General features: G+C 35.9%; 2 protein-coding genes across 6 annotated transcripts in view; one reads left to right on the top strand and one right to left on the bottom strand.

Moving 5' to 3' along the window:
- Positions 1 to 5981: 5981 nt before the first annotated feature.
- On the bottom strand, positions 5982 to 8724 carry LOC138329136 (large ribosomal subunit protein eL15-like). 2 transcript variants are annotated; one of them, XM_069275893.1, is made up of 4 exons: positions 8581 to 8724; positions 7474 to 7672; positions 6889 to 7025; positions 5982 to 6404 (listed from the first exon to the last, which is right to left on the bottom strand). In XM_069275893.1, the coding sequence occupies exons 2-4, from the start codon at positions 7643 to 7645 to the stop codon at positions 6099 to 6101; spliced, it is 615 nt and encodes a 204-aa protein (XP_069131994.1). In that variant the 5' UTR covers positions 7646 to 7672; positions 8581 to 8724; the 3' UTR covers positions 5982 to 6098. The 2 variants fall into 2 exon arrangements, with proteins under 2 accessions (XP_069131994.1, XP_069131996.1); XM_069275895.1 differs by having other exon boundaries at positions 7474 to 7667; positions 8581 to 8708.
- Positions 8725 to 11425: 2701 nt separating this feature from the next.
- LOC138329134 (dihydropyrimidinase-like) overlaps positions 11426 to 17061 on the top strand; it is a 101144-nt gene continuing 95508 nt past the window's right edge. For 2 of the 4 annotated variants that reach the window (XM_069275887.1, XM_069275888.1), the window contains exons 1-2: positions 11426 to 11577; positions 11989 to 12353. In XM_069275887.1, coding sequence (XP_069131988.1) covers positions 12036 to 12353 — 318 coding nt within the window. In that variant the 5' untranslated portion in view covers positions 11426 to 11577; positions 11989 to 12035. The remainder of the gene's footprint in view (positions 11578 to 11988; positions 12354 to 17061) is intronic. The other 2 variants (XR_011209416.1, XM_069275886.1) reach the window with 1 other exon arrangement.

The following is a 17061-nucleotide window of genomic DNA, read 5'->3' as shown; positions in this document are numbered from 1 at the left end:
GTGAAAGGAGTACCCACGGTCAAGCAATGAAGCCAAAATGTGGTCTACAATTTCATTTCACATTTTTACAGTGTTGTTAGTAATGGTAAAGTGAATTCTACAGGAAAGTTTCCATCTGAACATGCATAAGGCATAGAAAAAAATGTTACAGTACATAATCTCTGTGTTGTAACTAACGTTTCTAAGGCATCTGAAGCCATGTGAATGATTTTCACGGCTTAATTCATCAAACCTTATGGGTTTCAATACATTAATGAAGAAAAAGTAACATGCCAAAATGTTCGTTCAGTCACGGCACAAACTATAAACAATTGACATAGCAATCAAAATGACATTTTCACTGACCATGCTGCATTCTTATTGGTCAAAAGCGAATAAAAACATAAAAATTGATATTTTTACTGGAGTGAAGTATATCTTTTTATGTTCACCTTATATCATGGGAAAAATAAGGAATATTTCAATAAAGTATGAACCATATTTGTATTATTTGTATTCTAGTTTTAATTACAGCACGATGTTACCGGTCATTGTGAATTTAATGCATTCCAATATACAGGGTTATTCCATGTCTCTTGGTGAATGATAGTGATGGTTCATCCTGTAAGGTGGAGTTGCAAAAAACGTTTTTTATTCAATTTACTATTAATAACATTTTGCTTGCTTCCTTTCACCGGTTCCGTCAAAAAAAAAAAAAACTCAATCTACCAAAGTTACTTAAGATCCCTAAATGAGTTATCATTCCTTCCGGGTAGGTACCGGTTAGCACGATGCTTGTCTTTTATGGTAAATTTCTTTGATATACAAATTCTGAATATTTTCACAGTAAATACTACATTCTGATAAGGCTATTTACAATATCAACGCTATGTCGCGGTGTTTTAGAGGAGTATACGTGTATTTATGAAAAAGACTAATTACAATCAAGACAACCACAACACTACTGTAATGCAATGGTTAATTATCGTGGTTGTTTTGAATTTCGTCTTTATTCCCTTCCAAATAAGATACCTGAACCTGAAATGGTCGTCTAATGAACTAAACAAATACAATAAGTTTTGTTACAACAAAATAAAACGATTAGAATAAGAAATACGGATATATACGCTAAAAATGTCTTCATTGATGTAAATGGGATATCTGGAAGACCTGGCGGAATTTGTATCACACTTCAATGGAATTTGTATCATCCTACATTTTTAACTTGACGGAAATTGTATCATTGAATTTTATGAACAGTGAAAAAATATACAAACCATGATTTTGCTTACCAAAAGGTCACTTATTACAAAAATATAATAATTATCTTGATAATTATTCTAGTTATGATCTATTGGAAATACGAAATACATTTAAAACAAGAGGCCCAAGGGCCTTAACGGTCATCTGACTATCTTGGCAATAGCTTTATAGGAAAATAATTAGATATGGTGTCATGGCAGCCATCTTCAATCTGGGATCAACTAGAGATATAACAACACTTTGACAAGATCATATCAGCCGCATTTCATGTTTCAAGTTTCAGTTAAATTGCACTGGTAGAACTTGAGAAGAAGTTCAAAATGTGTTTTCAAGATGGCATCTGTGGCAGCCATCTTGGATCATCTGTGGCAGCCATCTTGGATCTTGGATTGACATAAAATATAACAACACTTGGTCGGGACCATGTCAGGATTATTTCATGCAGGTTTCAGCTTAATCACACTGGTAGAACTTCAGAAGAAGTTCAAAATTCAAGATTTTGGAATATTTGACTCTCGTGACTTTGAAAGTAGGTCAAGGTCATTCATTTCCACAACTTTGATAGCCCTTTATCTCAGCATGCTACTGACTAAATATGAATACCCTGGACCTTTCGGCTAATTAAAAGGTGTAGTTAAAAGATTTTAGCTTAATTGACCCGTGACCTTGAAAGAAGGTCAAAGTCATTCATTTTTATAATTATGGTAACCCTGCATCCCAGCTTGCCACCAGCAAAATATGAGTACCCTGGATTTTGGGTTAGTTAACAAAAATCATTAAAAGAATTTAGCCTATTTGACCCCTGTAACCTTGAAAGAACGTCAGGGTCATTAATTTTCACAACTTTGGTAGCCCTTCATCCCATCATGCTACAGGCCAAATATGAGTACTCTGAACCTTTCGGTTAGTTAGAAGAAGTCATTCAAAGATTTTAGTCTATTTGACTCCTATGACCTTGAAAGTAGGCCAAGGTCATTCATTTTCACAACTATGGTAGCCATTCATCCCAGCATGCTACAGGCCAAATATGAGTACCCTGGACCTTTCGGTTAGTTAGAAGAAGTCGTTCAAAGATTTTAGCCTATTTGACCTCCGGTGACCTTGACAGTACGTCAAGGTCATTACTTTTCACAACTTTTGTAGCCCTTCATCCCATCATGTTACAGGCCAAATATGAGTACCCTGGACCTTTTGGTTAGTTAGAAGAAGTCGTTCAAAGATTTTAGCCTATTTGACCCCTGTGACCTTAAAAGTAGGTCAAGGTCATTTATTTTCACAACTTAGGTAGTCCTTCATCCCAGCATGCTACAGGCCAAATATGAGTACCCTGGATATTTCGGTTAGTTAGAAGAAGTCGTTCAAAGATTTTAGCCTATTTGACCCCCGGTGACCTTGACAATAAGTCAAGGTCATTAATTTTCACAACTTTGGTAGCCCTTCATCCCAGCATGCTACAGGCCAAATATGAGTACCCTGGACCTTTCGGTTAGTTAGAAGAAGTCGTTCAAAGATTTTAGCCTATTTGACCCCAGGTGACCTTGACAGTACGTCAAGGTCATTAATTTTCACAACTTTTATAGCCCTTCATCCCAGCATGCTACAGGCCAAATATGAGTACCCTGGACCTTTTGGTTAGTTAGAAGAAGTCGTTCAAAGATTTTAGCCTATTTGACCCCTGTGACCTTAAAAGTAGGTCAAGGTCATTTATTTTCACAACTTAAGTAGTCCTTCATCCCAGCATGCTACAGACCAAATATGAGTACCCTGGATATTTCGGTTAGTTAGAAGAAGTCGTTCAAAGATTTTAGCCTATTTGACCCCCGGTGACCTTGACAATAAGTCAAGGTCATTAATTTTCACAACTTTTGTAGCCCTTCATCCCATCATATTACAGGCCAAATATGAGTACCCTGGACCATTTGGTTAGTTAGAAGAAGTCGTTCAAAGATTTTAGCCTATTTGACCCCTGTGACCTTGAAAGTAGATCAAGGTCATTTATTTTCACAACTTTGGTAGCCCTTCATCCCAGCATGCTACATGCCAAATATGAGTAACCTGGACCTTTCGGTTAGTTAGAAGAAGTCGTTCAAAGATTTTAGCCTATTTGACCCCAGGTGACCTTGACAGTACGTCAAGGTCAAAAATTTTCACAACTTTGTAGCCCTTCATCCCAGCATGCAACAGGCCAAATATGAGTACCCTGGACCTTTTGGTTAGTTAGAAGAAGTCATTCAAATATTTTAGCCTATTTGACCCCTGTGACCTTGAAAGTAGATCAAGGTAATTTATTTTTCACAACTTTGGTAGCCCTTCACCCCAGCATGCTACAGGCCAAATATGAGTACCCTGGACCTTTTGGTTAGTTAGAAGAAGTCGTTCAAAGATTTTAGCCTATTTGACCCCTGTGACCTTGAAAGTAGATCAAGGTCAGTTATTTTCACAACTTTGGTAGCCCTTCATCCCAGCATGCTACAGGCTAAATATCAGTACCCTGGACCTTTCGGCTAGTTAGAAGAAGTCGTTCAAAGATTTTAGCCTATTTGACCCCAATTGACCTTGACAGTACGTCAAGGTCATTAATTTTCACACTTTTATAGCCCTTCATCCCAGCATGCTACAGGCCAAATATGAGTACCCTGGACCTTTTGGTTAGTTAGAAGAAGTTGTTCAAAGATTTTAGCCTATTTGACCCCTGTGACCTTGAAAGTGGTCAAGGTCATTAATTTTCACAACTTTGATAGCCCTTCACTCCAAGTATGTTACAGGCCAAATATGAGTACTTTGGGCCTTACGGTTATTGAGAAGAAGTTGTTTGAATGAAAAGTTTACGCACGGCGCATGGCGGACGACGACGGACGGTGCATGATGACTATAGGTCATGATGACTATAGGTCATCCTGACCCTTCGGGTCAGATGACCTAAAAACACAAAGAAAGCAATTTTTACCAACTTTCAAGGAAATTGTGATATAACTCAATAAAAACTATCAATAGATATGTATTACCTTAACTAGACATTAAAAATGTATCTACAAATGTATATCCATATTACGCAAGTAAAAAGATGATTTCAATCACATATACTTTCTTTTTTTCTGCTTGAAAGTGTCAATGTGTAACTTTTTTTCCTCAGACGGAATTTGTAGCCAACATTTTGCTCTGACGGAATTGAAAAACCGTTGTACCACGATTACCCCGGTGAAGAACCTGTATCGCTGACCTGGTTAATATCACAATAACTCAGCATAGTCATGATTATCAGTCAAATTCATTGTATTTATTGTAGTTTCAAAAACAAAGGCTTTAAAGCCGCATTATCTGTATCGTTCAGGATCCGTAAAACAATGACAAAATGGACTATGTATGGTCTGGGCCCTTTTTGGCCCCGAAATCTTCAAAACTATTATTTAAATTGTTGAATATGACATATTTAGTACATTTCTAATTTAATTGTTATGATAGTTTTCTAATTTTGCAACTTCAGTTGCCACTGTAACCACTTGAAATATGCATAAATTATGAAAATGTGGAAATTATTACTATTATTTACCGATTCTTTTAATTTTAGAAACAATAGCGTGCATCCTTGAACAAGCTTTATATTTCTTCAGGGATGCGCTCTATTACCGGTACTATAGTTTCAAAGACAAGATTTAAAAAAAAATTTTAACAAAATTATCATCAAACTTAACAAAATACTTTTAATGGTTACCATGGCAACTACATCTGCAAAATTAGCAAAAGGTTATTATATTTGAATAAAGAATGTATTAAATATGTAAAATACGATAAATTATTCAGTAAATACGATAAATCATTCAGTAATCAACAATCTGTTCAATTTTGAATTTGAACTAGGTATAGTATGTTAAATGCCAAATGAGGTTCTGGTAAGTAGTTTTATGGAAATAGCCAAATTGACCTAGCCACTCAGCCCTAAAATTTGTACAATTTTGAATTTCCATTCCAAGAATGCTACCAATCCCTATTTTTAGAAAAGTCGTTTATAAATATATAAGTAGCCATATTAACCGCGCCCTTCAGGCCCCCTGGGGATGGGGGTCAGCCCGACCAGATTTTTGAATTTTCATTTTTTTTGCGGATTGTAATCACCGAGTACACTTTAGGAAGCTATCAATCAAATTATAAGCAGTATCCACCCTAGCTTAGCTGCTACAAGTTGTTCATAACAATATAGCCATTTTACCCCCCCCCCCCACCCCATAGACTCTTAAGGGGTTAATCCACACCACCTAAGAATACTTCATATCAAAAGATTTGATTCATTCATAAAGAAGTCAATTTTGTCAAAATTGTGGATAGGATGGCAGTTTGCTTCTTCATTTCTTACAAGTGGATCCCTCACTCATTCAGACATCTGTACAGAAAGCATTTTGATTACACTCTGCTTGGTGTTTTGGAGCATTCCATTCTGACTTCGGTTTCAAAATACATCCAAGATACTGTAACCATACATATTGTAGCAGTAGTCTTATTTTAGCTTATTTCATATTTTTGTGGTTACATGGATTTGATTTTCTGTATATTGTTTATATTATATCCATTGTTGAATGTGGAAACATGAATCATCACAGCAATATTGTTTTATACTTAAATTACATTCTGCCAAAATGTGTATGTTAACAGTATAAAATATGCTGTTTTAATTTCACATGTGAAGGAAATAGTTGTACTGAACTGTAATTACATAATCATGAAAAATGACTCAAAGATAAAAGTTTTACTTCTGCTGTTTATTCCATCAAATATTTTTTTAGATCTGCACAGGGCAGTTACTCGGTTATTTCTAACCAAGCAATTGAAAAAAAAAAAGGAAAAAAAAGAAAGCGTTATTTCTAACGCTTTCTGCGGAGACTGAGAGAATTGTGTTTCTTCCAATTTGCCCTGCGAGATCCTCCAGTAGTTTTGTGGAATCCATGACCCTTTCCAAGGCCACGGGAACTCTTTCCAGCAGAAGTAAGGCCACGGAGCTCCCTGTGTTTGTGGACTGCGTTGCAGATCCATTGTATTTTTGGGTCCCTACGGATAGCTTTGTGGAAGGTATCTACAAGGATAACTTCAAAAAATTTGTAGCTGGAATCCTGGGCTACCCAGTAGGAGTTCAGGACTCGGAGAGCTCCACATTTACGGCCAACACGTTCCTGTGAAAAGAAAATTTATTACATGTATTTACATTTCCTAATAAAATTGATTAAAGCATGAACATCTCATCGAGTCACTTGAATGAACTATTATTTTACTATTTGAAATGTACACACATAAGTAACTCTTAAAGAAATGAAATATACAGGAAATTTTCCTAAATAAAAGATTTCAGATTATAAGTACAAAATGAACTTTGATACCAGGAAAGAATTTCTTCTAAAATGTTGTTCAACCATTTTTATATGTACAAGAGATTTTAAATGACCCCATCCCCATTGGAAACGAGTCAAATGACATCTGTATGAAATGAAAATATATTTTATGGATAACCTTCTTTATTTGCCAATACTAAAGAATAAAGAAATTAGTACCAGGGAAATTACTAATCAACACAAGTTGTTTTTTTCATGACATAGCAAGAAGATTGTCTGCATAAATTCTTTTTCACTGTCAAAATAAGGTTGTGTTTCCAGGCCGTACCTCAGCAATGGATCTGTGTGAGCGTTGGAATTTCAGTTGGTTAACTCCATGGGTCTTTGGTTTACCATAGGTGCATCCCTTGGCAACAGGGCGTTTACGTCCTCCACGGCGAACACGGACTCGGTAGATGACGTAACCTGGAGATAATAATTTTAATAATTATTATTTCAGAGAGAAAACATTAACATTCAAAGGATAAAAGCAGTGGTGGAGTCTAAATATTAAATTAAATCATTATCGAAAACAATATGTTCATTTCATGATACCAAAATGACGTTTATGTATGATTTACTATCGATTAGTCCCACTATCTGCAGCAGTAATTATAATTGTGACGTGTTTCAACATATTTGGTGAAACTCGTTACATTATTACTGGTCGGTGGGACTAATTGATATTAATAATAATATATATGATATCAACGTTGCTTCATAATCTCGAAACTCCTGTATCCGTGTAAAATTGGAAATCTCTAAAGGACTTATTAAATTACCAATTGATGTAGCCTGTAGTGGTTCTCTCTAGACAAACAATATAAATGTAATTTCATTTCTAACAAAGATGGTATCTTCTTGGCTAACTGACCCTGCTTGGCTCTGTATCCCAGCCTCCTGGCCTTGTCAGGGCGAGTAGGATGGGTGGCCCTATGGATAGCAGCTAGTTGACGATATTGCCAGCACCTGACACGGAGCAGAAACCTCATGACATCGGTCTGCTTCTTCCTATACAACTCCTGTATGTACTTGTACGCACCCATGGTGGCAGTGTTGATTCCTTACCTGTACTGTAAGATACGGAGAAAGATATATTTTAGTAATGAATCATAAGAACCTTCAGAAACTGAACCCAGTGTTTTTCCTGGGTATTTTGGGAAATTGCCACCTGGTGAAAATTGGGAAATTTTGTGCGATAAAGGTAGAATATGAAAAATTTAAACTGTGTTTATGGAAATTTTGGATAAGGTAGAAATAGACAATTATGCTTCATTAAGAATCAAGTGTAAGAATGGATATTAAAATACGACGTTCAGACTTGGGATTTACGGAATTTTTTTAGTTTCGTCGCACAAAATACATGTCAACTCACTGATTTGGGAAATTTAGACATAGATTTGGGAAAAAATAACAAGAAATACAATTGGGAATGGGGCCTTTTTTCGGCCCCAAATATATAGGCAGGAAAAACACTGGAACCTACAACCATACAATAATTCATGTGGTTAAGAAATTACAAATTAGACGTTCTGACACCCCTCTGTTCCCTCAAGGATTTATAAATCACTAACAAATCCTCGATTCCTAATTCAAATGTAACACCCCCCCCCCCCTAAAATCCCCGATATCATGGTTATTTTCAGGTGTGAAAAGTTACAACTGTTCATAAGGGACCAAAGACTATATGCTTAATGTGCATTCCAGCCAGAGCGATTTTTAAATTTAAAGAGGTAGCAAAAACTGATAACCGCATGTAGGCCTTACGGACGTGGACTCGGTAGTCAGATATATCAGATACTGAATGCATGTAGTGGTCGAATATAAGACGGAAAATATGTTGTTTTTAAATGATTGGCTAAACTGTTTAACTTTAATATCGGAAAACAGTGTATTCTCTACAGTTTAATCAGTAAATGATTCGAATTCTGGCTCCAGTAAAGCGGATGCCGCTAGATTTATTACGCTGGTATATGAGTACCTGCTAACTGCAATGGCGGTGCCGGTGAAAAGGGTCTCGTCAGCCGCGAGAAGACTGGAGATTTACTGTCTAGACTTGCTAAAGTCCGCATTAGTGACCCAGACTGTGCGCTACTTAGCCTATCCCTACAAAAAATAAAGTTAGTCGATACCAGAGATGTACTACTAAATCTCTGTCGATGAAAAAAAATCGGTATTTTACTAAATTTCAAAGAATTTGTTAACACAGAGAATTTTGAGAATGTAGATCTACATTAAAATGTTTAACCCAACTCATCCTTCGATAGGATAAAACGTGACGCTACCCAAAATTGGTACACTTTTAATTTTTATGAAACAGAATTTTCAGTTAACACTCTTAACTGACAATAATTTTCCTGAAAAAAATTATGGTGATTAACAGTAGGTCTAATTGTGACAAATTTTATGTGTCATATTTTCCTGTTGCTTATTATCTCTATCTAAACATGAAAATAATGAAATTGTGTGTGTGTGTGTGTGTGTGTTGGGGGGGGGGGGGGGGGGGGGGGGGACCCGGGAAACGACGTCCTGCGACAACCCTAAAAATACCATATAGTTTAAAATACGGAAAACAATTGCTGAATGGGATATTTTTGACAGATATGGCTTTAATCAACCATGGGCTATCGTGTGATTGAAATTTACAAATACTGAAGTTAAACTTGGTTGTTCTATATTATTTTTTCTGAGCATGCCTGATACCGATGTCACGTCATGGAGTACAGAGTTGAGGGGTTTAACGTAACCCAACGTATAAATTCGTTTGCGGGTACGAGACGTCATATGGTACATGCAGATGCACGTATATATATCCGACTCGTGTCACATGGGATCTGAATATAAGTTAAAACTTTATATCAATTTGGACCCATTAGAGTGCCCATCGACCATTTTAGACAATTTAGGGGGCGATCTACATGGTAGATAAAAAAAAAATCGGTAAAAATCATATTCTGTGACATAGTAGGTACTGTACACTAAAAGGATGGAAAGTTCTACGAGACAAGAAAAATCTACCACACCCAGATCTGAAACATACATGTATATTATTATTTATATGTATGTATGTTTCAGCCTAGATTTAGCTGATAAAAATCAGATTTCTAGTAAGTCTTCACATACACAGTTACTATACCAATGGAGGAGAGCAATAATTTTCCCGTCAAAATTATCCTCCACAAACTACTCTATATACAAAGTGTCGTCACTAAGATGATATCAGCCCCGTTTCAACAAACTTATGACGCAAACATTTCCTCAAATCGGGGTTTGAAAAGCCATGGCGCCACTTTCTTATGCCATGATAACGTGCTAAAATGTGATGGTTTTTTTAGTAACTATAACCCATGTGGTTATATTGTGATGACATTCTAATTAACTTTTCAAACATGGCGTTGCCATAATAAAAATATTTGTGAGACAAAGAAATATAAAAACATAAACAAAAGGCTAGATTAATTAAGCAGCACATGTTTCCGAAAAAAAATGTGCAAGTAGTAGCGTATCTTTCTTAATCACCAAAGTATCGATTAAATTATAGTTTAGGGATTTAATTTAAAAAAACCCCACACACATTAAATTAAGATGTTTGGTAATAATATATTCTTCTCGTAACAAATTAGACAGGGAAAGGTAGACGATTTCCAGTAGGGGTTATCTCCCTTATATTATGAAGACGTGTATTTCTATTCAATGTGTTTAGTGAGCGCAAATTTCAGTTCCTCCATATGCATGTTATCTAACACAAATGATTTACCATTCAAAATTCTAAAAAGAAAAACAAAAATAAAGTAAAAATTCATATCTTTAATACATAGTTCTATATAGAATATGATTTTTACATTTTTACCGAATTTTTATCCTTACCTCTAAAACGTCTTAAACTGGTCTTATGGCACTCTGGTGGGTCCATAATTATACAAAATGTAACTAATTCTCATATCCCTGTGATCAATAATTAGGGATGAGGGAATGGATAAGTAACGAAGGTCTCGCATATGTAATGATCAATGAGTATGGAATTGAAATGTTATGATAATTGGCACATTAAATTGGTATATATAATGGAGTCCCAGGATGAACTTAATTCGATTATTAGGCCTATCTGTTAGCATGAAATGGTGATTTTGGATGATTGGTTTACAGAAAGGTTCCCAACTGTATGGCTTATAAGTTCAGAGTCAACCAAAATGAATAAATACTACCCTCGATATTCCAGGGCTTACTGAGCTGGCTATCACTCAGGATCATGGGCGCTGGCCCAGTCGTTAAACGACAGTGATAGTAACCCCTGGGATATCGAGGATGTCACCACTGATGATAAGTCTATATCAACGAGAGATGATGAAAGTGTGGATTATGAAACTTTATATAGATTCTACTGACTATATTGAAATAGTACATTAGTTTATGGACAGAATCATGTGTAGACAACACGCCGATTTGTAAGTCTTCAAAATCCTTCGTACACAATGATGTAGCGTAACAGTTGGCATTAAAAAGGTTAATTCCAAGTGACACGGCTCTAGGGAAATGTCAGCAAATAGCTAGCAACAGTGGCTGCTGAGTTGCCTGTACACGTCATATATCGTAACTTCATGCATCACCCGGTAAAATCTCCGCGTGCGGAGTTGAAACGACTTGTCAATATTTATGAATAAATGATTTATAAAGCACTGTTCAACAAGACTGTTCGTACATGTAATGGGGTCCCGAGCCGGTCACCAGGGCGACTGCGCGAATGTTACATCGATTTTTTGAGTCATCCCGCCTTGGCGGGAGTAAAATTTGAGTCAGCCACTGAAGCACACCCAACATATAGATGTAGGCCCTGAACATGGATACTATAGTCGGCAGCTAAGAGCCAGACAACACATTTGTACGTGTGTTCGGTGTTGTTGGGGAGCTTTGCAGAACATCACATGTGATACGAGTTTACATCGGGAGGACCATTACACTGTTTATATACAAGATCTGTGTAAGTTTAACTCTCTCACGATTTTCATGACAATTTACTTGTCTTGTTTATATAATTAAACCATCATACACATGCATCCATGAAATATTAGTTGAAGGGTCAATAGAATCGGGTAGGGAAGCCAATAGATATTGATGGCTTTGTACGTACATGCAGTTATTCTTGTTAAAATGGTTATCTTTTATTGTTTCTTATTCCTCTTCTATATTGTTTTGGAAATATTCCAACCTCTGTTTTACCTAAATAATGTGTATTTGGTCAATATTTGACAGAACTAAATGTATAGATACTAATATTGATGCATGTTTGATGCCGTCAGCAGCTGGAGCCGGTATAATGAACCTGATTGATTTTACACCTGGTTTATCTATGTACATAGGGGATATCCCAAGATCTATTTTTAACTTTCAGTTGCATACATCCACAACTTATACTAAGATCAGAAGATCACATCAATCATGGCTGACAAAAAGAAGGACCCCAAGGACGATGATGACTACGACTTTTTTGCACCCCATCCTCATCCCACCAAAGTCAGGGTGAAGAATTCATTCTTCAATATGGTACCTGATGCTTTTAGCGGTAAATCCATTGATTTTAAAGAAGATCCAAGGCGAACCCCCACCAAGAAACCCAACAAGAATATTGCAGATGCTCCTGAGGAGGAGAAGAAAGAAGAAGAAAAGAAGGAAGAAGAAGCGCCTCCAGTGGAAGAGAAACTGGAAGCAGAAGCTATAGTAATACAGGAAGCTAATCCGTGGGACCAGAGCGATACGGTAAATACAATGTAATATTACAATTTACTGATCACCATAAGTCACTGTCATCCTTGATACTCCAGGGGTTACTATCACTGACAATATAACCACCTCTGGACTATCTCATAGTAAAACTGGAGGCAATAGAAGACAGGTAATTTGACCCTTTGTTATTAAAGGAATTGTATAAGGTAGACTGTGGTTGACTATGTTGCTTTGTAGGTGGATGTCGCTCTTTCTGTAATCTTCAATGGAAGTCTCTGCAGGCCTGTGATTGGTCAGTTTTCTTCACCTGAATTGTCTCCAATTTTAGTATGAGATAGTCAAGGGGTGGATATATCATCAGTGACAGTGACCCCTGGAGTATTGAGGATGATGTCACTGTGTGTGTGGTAGGTATGATACAGTGTCTCACCATACAGTTATTCAGTTTATGTAATACAGTGAACACCATGCCGTGTATATAAATATTGTACGAAAAGTGTCATACAATGTTAAGTACTGTATGTCATTAGTCATACAGAGTATACAAATACTGTATGTCAATAGTCATACAGTGTAAATACTGTATGTTGATAGTCATACAGTGTATATAAATACTGTATGTTGATAAGTCATGTGTCAGTCTGACCTGTATTATATAGAAGTTGTCCAGATTGATACTTTGACATTTTCATTTCTCATTCCTTCATCAATAAGAAATCTTTGGTAATCAGGAATGAACAAGAAACTGTTGGTATCAGTTATAAGTGTATCTGACCCGAAGGACACACACCCAGAACATACAACTGTAGTCTGAACTCCAGGGATACTATAATACCTGGTACATATATCTATATATACAGTTGGTTGGGAGTTTGTGCCAGATATCCCTGTGGTCCCCATCCCAGATAATGAGCACTGTCACATACCAGTATACCTTCAATGCTCTAGATCTCTCCAGTTTCATTGAATGCGTTTGACTTACTTTTCATTTAAGTTTTAAATGAAAAAGAACAATTTGTTGATGTCTATCTCACTAAAAGCCTGAAATAAGAAAACCATTTGGACGTAACAGATCCATTTCTGACTTTCTCCCCTTATTGTTACATAACATTGTTGACATTTTGCTCATCTGCTCTAAACACAAGAGTCCTATACAGCTATTGTGGTGATGTGATGCCCAGTGTCTGGCTGAACTCAATCATGCAGAGTATTGCAGCAAATACCAAACAACCAATAAACCTTAAGTCCATGGCATTTACTTGATGACATATATATGGTTGTCAGTTGGTTATAGGTATAGACAACAAAAATGTCAAATTATTTCTTCAATGCTAATTTTGTAAAATCCAGAGTTGTATTGAGAAAACTTAGCTTGGTTTACAAAAAACTTTGGATTAAATGACCACAAAATCCTTACATGTACCCCCATCCAAGTATAACTATGAATTAAAGAGGGTTCTCTTTATAATGAATCCCAGAAACTAATGTCATAAATACTAAACTTTTGAATGGATGTGATCTAAATCACAAGACATAGAAACCTGATATTTGGCTGAAGTATCCTGGGGTAAAATTGATGTCATGTTTGTTGATATCTATGACCTTGACATTCATCACAGCTGCTTTAATTCCACATTTAGAAATTGAAACAACTTCTTTGCAATTGATTGATCACCAACTGTCAATAAAACCATCCAGGTACCATGCTACGACATTAAATCGGTACATATGCCCTTGTGAGCACGAGGCATGGCTGCATACTGCTGACGGTCGGTCTATAACCAGTACCTGCAGCATGCACAGAATTAATGCAGATCAGTTATTCTGGTCCATCAAGGATTTCATTAACAACAAGATCTAAAATTTCTTTTAGTAGTCATTCATCATGGAATAGAAATTAACCCATTATTTGCGATAAAATTTACCATAATTATCTTAGTCATCTGGAATTGCCAGTAAAGTATTTGGTTCATGACAAGCAATAATGCAGCTTACCAGTAAAAGTGCTGTATGTGCAGCAGAATGGACATTATCAGTAAAACCACTATTGGGTGATTATACATTTAATAGCTTTGTGTTATCAACTAGTTTCAGCTATGTCTTTCATTATGGTCTAAAATGATATATGGAAAGTCATCATTGTAGAGAGGGTGGATTGTTTAAGGGATTATAAAGTAGACGAAAGGGGCCTTGGATAGAAAGAATTGTAAGAATTTAGATCTACTTAACGTATTACAAAATGGTGATTGATAGGTTATGACATACATTTATTATTATGTATCCTTAATTGTGTATGTATACATGTATATAGATTTACATTTCATTTTTGTTTTGTATCTCAAATTTAACAACTAAAATATATATGATTGATGATGATTGAAACTGTCAAACATTTCTCATTTAAAAAGTTGATTTAATATCCCATTGACAGCAATTTGACTGTCTGCCAAACCTGTGTTTGTTTATCAATATTCAACATGTATGGTCGTTTAGAGCTCTGCATGAATGTTCCAAAGGAAAGCTGTAAACTTCAACTCAGGTGCTGTAGAAAATACGTTAGCAATGCTGTATTTTACTTGTAGAGAAACTTTAAAAAGTCAAGGTCACTGTGTTAAAGGTCATTTGTGTGTTTGGGATGCTGATACTAGAAGTGAAAGGTTGAGCACTACCCTATCAGGTGGTTGTATGGTAATCTGTACTTATCAGCAGTTAATGTAGATACCATGTCCAGTGTGTAGAAAAATTACATTCATTGCCAATGAAGGTCATGAAAGTCCAATATAACATGTTTATGTTCAACATTATGTCCAAAATCTAAAACAATATCCTATATATGATGATACAGTGCCATACAAATCAGTTTACTGCAAATGTATTTTATGCTGACATGATGCTATAATCTGTATTTTAATAGTAACCATGCTATATCATAAAGTACATCAAAGTTAGGGTTGATTTTAAGTCATTAAAGGTAGACAATTATCATACTCTTATAAAACAGAGTGTATACATCTTGTATATATATCACATACACAGTGTAATTTTGCAGTCATCACTGATTAATGAACTAGAAGAACATCAGACATCCCAAGGGAGTGAGATACTGGCCATACATCAGTACTGTAGGATACGGTTATGTTTATTTCTGTAGCTTTATTTATCTGTCTACTGAGTATTGAATCAGCATGGTATATTTCCTTATATAGTTCCACTAGTTTCTAGTTCCTGTTCAAAAGATAATGCATCACTGGTGCATAAATGATTATAATCATAATCATCATCATCATCTTCATCGTCAATCATCATCATCATCATCATCATAATCAACATCATTGTCATTGTCAATCATCATCATCATCATCGTCATCATCATCATCATCATCATCTTCATCGTCAATCATCATCATCATCATCATCATAATCAACATCATTGTCATTGTCAATCATCATCATCATCATCGTCATCATCATCATCATCGTCATCATCATCAATCATCATCATCATCATCAATCATCATCATCATCATCATCTTTTCCTCAAAATGTTTTAAAAGTGAAGTAGGAGATTAGAGATGCTTACTCAAAGAGTCCTAGATATTTATATGGTGTATGATTGCAGTATCAAAATCATATCCTTTGTGGATTCCTATGGAATGTACTGCCAAGAATCCAACCAAGCTCCTTGATTATTGTGATATTCTGAGGAATGACAAACTGAGCTTGAAAAGCATACTCCATTTACTGAATGTATGTATATGTGTAACAGGAAAGAAAACCTAGTAGTCAGAGCCAGACTGCGTGGGGTTTGAACCTGGGACCTCCAAACACTAGCCAGATGTTTTAACCATTCAGATGTCCAACACATCCTTGACTTTGGTTAAATTTAATGATGCTCCACCGCTGAGAGCAAATGATACTCGATCGTTTGAATAATAATTGTTTTTTTAATTGTGTAAAGAAAACATAGTAGTCAGAGCCAGACTGTGTGGGGTTTGAACCTAGGACCTCCAAACACTAGCCAGATGTTTTACCAATTCAGATGTCCAATACATCCTTGACTTTGGTTAAACTTAATGATGCTCCACTGCTGAGAGAACATAAATGATACTCGATCATTTGAATAATAATTGTTTTTTTAATAGTGTATATATGTGTCTTACAACACAAAAATACTTATGAAATAATTTATTTTGCTTTTTGTGCATGCACAATCAGTACTTCATTCCTTATAGGACATATAGTGCCACGATTTTTTTCGGGATGCAATTAATTATTTTTAGTATTTTTATCTTCAAGTAAAATTAGAAGCTAAAACTTTTCAATGGAGGTAATGGTGTAAGGTAAGTAACTTTTGTTATCGAAGAAAAATACTAAATCTTCTGCTCCTGTTTTTGATAGAGAAAAAAATACTGTTTGTCAGTGGTGGAGCATCTTTAATATATTGTAACATAAGAAAATTCTTAGCTTGCCCTTGGGTGGCATTGATTAGTTTAACATCATATTAAAAGAAATTGTCATTTAGGACAATCCGACATTACAGATTCATTGGTGGAAAAAAACCAGGTCCGTGGTTAGTATCTGGCAACTGCACTGCATGGGATTTGAACTGGTGACCAAGAGGTGGAGGGCTTGTGGTAATATGTCTGGACATCTTCACCATTTTGCGACCCCATGCGACCCCTCTTAGCTCACCTACCTAACAGTATCTGGTAAGGGGTTTCTGAGGAGAGGATATCTAGGT

The sequence above is a fragment of the Argopecten irradians genome, chromosome 8, assembly GCF_041381155.1.
Source record: "Argopecten irradians isolate NY chromosome 8, Ai_NY, whole genome shotgun sequence".
NCBI classification, from domain to species: Eukaryota; Metazoa; Mollusca; class Bivalvia; order Pectinida; family Pectinidae; genus Argopecten; species Argopecten irradians.
Note: the sequence above shows the minus strand (reverse complement) of the source record. Positions and strands in the feature narration are given on the sequence as shown.

Bases quoted from the DNA above. Each gene is read 5' to 3' on its own strand.
- LOC138329136 (XM_069275893.1), bottom strand. From the start codon at position 7,645: ATGGGTGCGTACAAGTACATACAGGAGTTGTATAGGAAGAAGCAGACC. The intron at 7,026-7,473 runs GTCAGTTAGCCA...TATTATCTCCAG, and splicing joins GGGATACAGAGCCAAGCAGG to GTTACGTCATCTACCGAGTC. The intron at 6,405-6,888 runs GTACGGCCTGGA...TTCTTTTCACAG, and splicing joins CACACAGATCCATTGCTGAG to GAACGTGTTGGCCGTAAATG.